The sequence below is a fragment of the Taudactylus pleione genome, unplaced genomic scaffold (genome assembly GCF_031769625.1).
Source record: "Taudactylus pleione unplaced genomic scaffold, aTauple2 ptg000032l, whole genome shotgun sequence".
Taxonomy (NCBI): domain Eukaryota; kingdom Metazoa; phylum Chordata; class Amphibia; order Anura; family Myobatrachidae; genus Taudactylus; species Taudactylus pleione.
In genome coordinates, this window is record NW_028284434.1 from 33038322 (window position 1) to 33043484 (window position 5163).

Consider the following 5163-nt stretch of genomic DNA (forward strand, 5'->3'; position numbering starts at 1 on the left):
AATGACAGGAGCTGATTGGCTGGGACTTCTTTCTCACACAGGTTTAGTGATTAGACCCCCATGTCATTCTCAGCTTAAAACATGCAATATAGCGCATTGTTACACGCTGCAGGCAGTGAGTCATAAAATATGACCCAGAAACTGGAGTAGGACCCCAATTTTTTGAAGTGGGGATCCCTGGGACCCACATTTTTGCTCACTCAGCGCAATCACTGCTTAAGACAAAGATCACTGAGGTAGTGGAAAGTTTATTTACAATGGAGATACACTGATAACAAGGTATGGAGAGATTGGAGCCAAAACATGCAGACTCGTAAGGTGGGAAGGGGAACAGAAGTAAACTAACTGCAGATACAAATTTTTCTGAAAAACCTGAGGATTAAGGGAATGTCATATAAAAATGTGTACTACTGATTTACTGTCAACTACTCTACAGTTAACAAACCCTTTATAAAATAAAAGGACATCACACTTTATGTACATTTGTAAAGTAAAAAAAATTTCTAAGATTCAAAACAATTTCAAGCAAAAAAAAAAAAAAATTAAGCACGCTCTCCACGGATTCTTCTTGCTAGCTGGATGTCCTTGGGCATAATAGTTACTCTCTTGGCATGAATAGCACACAGATTGGTGTCCTCAAAGAGACCCACCAGGTATGCCTCACTTGCTTCCTAAAAGAGGAAAAAAAAAAAAAAAAAGTTATTAATACAAGCAGCCATAGACTTTTCATTAAAGCAGAGTGTTCCAAGCATTTCAGCATTTACTCACCTGTAGAGCACCAATAGCAGCACTCTGGAACCGCAAGTCAGTTTTGAAGTCCTGAGCAATTTCCCTCACTAAACGCTGGAAGGGTAGCTTGCGGATCAGTAGCTCAGTGGACTTCTGGTATCTCCTGATTTCTCTCAGAGCCACAGTACCAGGCCTGGGGAGAGAAGGGGAAAGTTCTGATTTAACCAACTATATAAGGTGTGGTGCATACACACGATCAGATTTTTTCTTCAGATATGGACGATAACGATTTAAAAATCGTTCAGTCGTTCATATCTGAAGGAAAATCGTTCATATCTGAACGATGGACGATCAACGATGCGTGTTCCCGTTTGTCAGATAACGATATCTGACATCTGACGGGTTTGCAGTCAGACTTGGACGATTCCATTCATTTTAATGCAGTCAAAAATCGTTCAAATCGTTCAAAACTTTTAATCGTTCAGTCATTCATCTGACAAATCTGACAAGTCTGACAAATCTGACCGTGTGTACGCTCCATTAGAACTATGAAATAAGTGCAACTAAAGCATTTGCACGTTAATGGATTGTTAAACTACATAAACATTAGAAGACTATTATACCCAAGCGCTCATTATTCAGACAAGCTAAAACCAGCATGGCAACAAGCTTCCACACCTTTGTCAGTCCCATTTAAACTAACCTGAACCTAACATTTAAAGACCACACAAACGACTTGTCAGTATAATGGGAAACGGTTCACCAACAAAGATTTTAGCACAAACATGCAAGACTTGTTCCCCTGCCACAGTGGCAGCCATTTGGACTAAAGCTCTACAAGAACGCATCTGTAAGCAACCTAGTAATCCTAGACCATTAATAAGACACCAAGTCCCAGGTTAGAGACTGCATTGCCTCGATTTGTCTATACCACAGGTCTGTCTGGGTAATTCAATTAGTGGCAGGGACCAGAGGTGCACATAATTACTTCATGACCACAGCTAAAGTTTGTGGATTTTCTTGCACCACATTGAGGTGTGTAAAGAAAAATGATGTAGATAGCCATGGGGTGAGTAATGAGCACACTGACACCTTGAGCCACCCCTGCCATTTGAACTGCACACCCCCCATCCAGATTTTTTTTCTTGTATAGAGCAAGCAAAACGATCCAGTGGAACAGCTGGGATGAGTCATGCCAATGTTCATAATTGAAACATTGAAGACATGTGCAGTGTGGCAACATGTTCATAAAGCTTTCATGTGAATGCTCAGCATGGTTAAACTGCGGGAGGGGAGTTTACGATTAGCAATATTTATCACCAGAAGCACCATAGGGCCAGGAAAGTCACTACAGGGATGCTTTGTTGACACAGACAATATAACACACCCCAGAACAGCCTTCATGTTGCTGCAATCAGTAATGACCATTTAATATCTAAATTGTAACAAAAGCCCAACAGATACTAGGGGCATTTATGATGCCAGTGTCTAAGGGGGCAATTCAATTCAATGTGATTAAATAGTCCTGAGAGGGAAGCTCCCGCAGCAATTCAACGTGATGTTTGGGCAGGCTAATGGGATTGCTTTTCACGCCCCCAGGGATGCAAGGACAAATCCAACAAAAGTGCCAGCCACATGGCTGTTTACAGCTTAGCACAGCACTAAGCCATGCGGCTGGCACTTTAGTCGGAGAAAACTGGTTCTCGTGACTAAACATCCAGGTTAAGTCACGGGAACCAGCATTTTTTTTTTACTTAACAGCACGTTGACATTGATAGCTCCAGGAGCTCCCTCCCGGGGCATTTCAACATCACATTGAATCACACTATAAGGCCCGGATTAAATTAAAAAGGCAGGTTTTTTTTTTTTCTACCATCTGCAAAACCAGGTGATTAATAAAAAAGGCAAAAAAAAAAACAAACAAAAAAAAACAAAGAAACTCTGGAAACTGCATCTGAACCCCCCCAAAAAATAGCCAACGTAAAACATAAATTTAGAAGTTTTTGGGTACTTTGGTGGTAATTTGTGTATATAAGGGGGGGAATTTAGACAGAATACAATTTTTTCCCTAGGAAATTACTGTTGCATGTAAATTGGAGGTACATTATAATGGGTACAAGTATATTTAGTCGTAAAGGCGCAATTTTAAAAACTGTTTAAAAAATAGCCTACTGCGTGCGATGTTTAATCTCTTGACATCCATACCACTACCCGAAAAACCAGACCCAATACGTTAAACCCATTTTCATTTTTCTTTTCACCCAAAACTTTACTTGTAGCCTTTCGCCAAAGTACGCAACTTACTAAACATTTTTTGGGTAATTAGGGGGGATGGCCAAAGGGTTCTGAAATAAATTCCCACATTTTTAGGCAAATAGGGACGCTGCATTTTTTTTTTCCTTTTGTCTTGGATGAAGAAAATTTCACTTTATTTGTCAAAAATAATGTTTATGCTGCTACCTGAAAACAGCCCTAAGGAAAAGTGTAATGGAATTTAAAGGCAAACGCACCCTAGCTCATTTTACCTTAAGGCACACACTGGACGATGGTGGGACAATGCTGCATTCAGCAGCATGGCATCACTATCCCCAGATTGAGCTGCATGTTCAGGCAACTAGGGATATAGTTAACTCACGGGAGCAGACATTGTCCATTTACTGCATACATACTGAAAGCTTTATTGTTCAACGATATCATTCACAATCATCCAGTGTGTATGGGGCTTTAGTCTTATAGGTGTATGCAAGAGAATGTATGATGTGAGCCTACCTTATGTACAAGACTTGTGCACATTGCACCAAAAACATGCAGTGTCACAACTTTTAAACTGTAGGGGTCACTTGAAATAAGTAAACACATCGTCCAAACAGAGACCCCCATCTTAATTGTTCTCAGTCAGGGGGGGGGGGGGGGGGGAGGGGGGAAATCTACCATCAGTCACTGCACATATGATTATAGTCTGAATGTTACCTGTATCTGTGAGGCTTTTTCACACCTCCAGTGGAGGGGGCACTCTTCCTGGCTGCCTTAGTGGCCAGCTGCTTCCTAGGAGCCTTTCCTCCAGTGGATTTACGGGCAGTCTGCTTTGTACGGGCCATTGCTCAGCAATATATCCTGAAAAACAAAAAGTTTAGTGACGAGCAAGTGTCAGAGCACATTAGTGTATAATAAGTCACACAGGAGGAGGTGTGCTCTGAGCAGTACACCAACATTAGTATATAATAAGTCACACAGGAGGAGGTACGCTGAGCAGTACACCAGGGCCCAGCACAGCCACATCCTCCCTACAGCATCATCACTGGAAGCTCCCAGCACAGGTGTCTCTGCTCATTCTGCTATACATAGTACCCGCTACTAGCGGCCGGTGTGTGACACTGCAGCTCCCCGGACACCCGCCATTATGTGATCTGTAACATGGAGCAAATCACAGAGCCGGAACAAAACAGATTTGAAGACACTACACCCTGCCGTAAGCACCGGCACACATACACCGCATCATATATCACCGGGACACCACTATCCTGACCGGGACTCCGCCGCCACAGCGGAGGCAGCAGCAGGACCGCGCGATGCCTCCATGCGAGAAGACAACGGCTGCAGCCGGGACAAGGACGTTGGTGTGGGGAGTTAGGGGGGGGCAGTCGGTGGCCGGTAAGGCTGTGTTGACCTTATATTCACGGTTAGGGCACCAATCGTCCGTAGAGCACCGAGGCCCCGTCATCCATCACAGGGCGGCTTCCCCTCACGTCCCCGCTCTCCCTCCCCCAACGACCAGACAATATGGCGCCCAGCGAGCTCCGGGAACACGGGGGGGGAGGGGTGACCTAACGCCTGACCCTGCTTACGGGACATAACCGCCAAACGGCCGACACTGGCCCGCTAGCCGCCCATGACATCATGCACCGACGCCTAAAAACACTTAACGGAAATCTCCGGTACAGCACCGGAGCGGCCACGGTAACGACAATTAGGATACAAGTTTGCGTTCTCCAGCGTCTATAGCACCAACTTTACAATCCTAACACCCAACCGGATGAAGGCTCCGGTCGGGGTGGTGGAGTTCACTTACCGACAACAGGTCACGGGCAACGCGACAAATCACACTCCGAGCGCGGTAACAGAATAACGTCCGTCTGCGCGCGCCGCCTCGCCTATATATACCGCTCGCGCCACGCCTCCTCGCTGACGTCACGTCTTTGTTTCTCAGTCAACGGGCTGCCATTGGCTAGTGGGGAGCGGGGAGAGCGGTAATTGGTGAATCGCGGGAGTACGGGCAAACAAGCCCCCAACTCCGCCCCTCTACTTCATCACAGCAGCACAATGCTAATAACAACACAACAATCTATGCGTTGCAGTCGTGTGGGATGTGCTTAGGGTGTAGGGAAGGCACAGCTAAGTATTTACACATGGCAGTAGTGTGCATACAAGGGGAAT

The 5163-nt window shown here is 45.0% G+C and overlaps 1 protein-coding gene across 1 annotated transcript; it reads right to left on the reverse strand.

Moving 5' to 3' along the window:
* Positions 1-232: 232 nt before the first annotated feature.
* Positions 233-4903, reverse strand: LOC148539018 (histone H3.3A). The gene is made up of 4 exons (XM_088452001.1): positions 4799-4903; positions 3700-3843; positions 769-922; positions 233-671 (listed from the first exon to the last, which is right to left on the reverse strand). Exons 2-4 carry the CDS (start codon positions 3825-3827, stop codon positions 543-545), a joined length of 411 nt encoding a protein of 136 aa, XP_088308127.1. The 5' UTR covers positions 3828-3843; positions 4799-4903; the 3' UTR covers positions 233-542.
* Between the last annotated feature and the right edge of the window lie 260 nt (positions 4904-5163).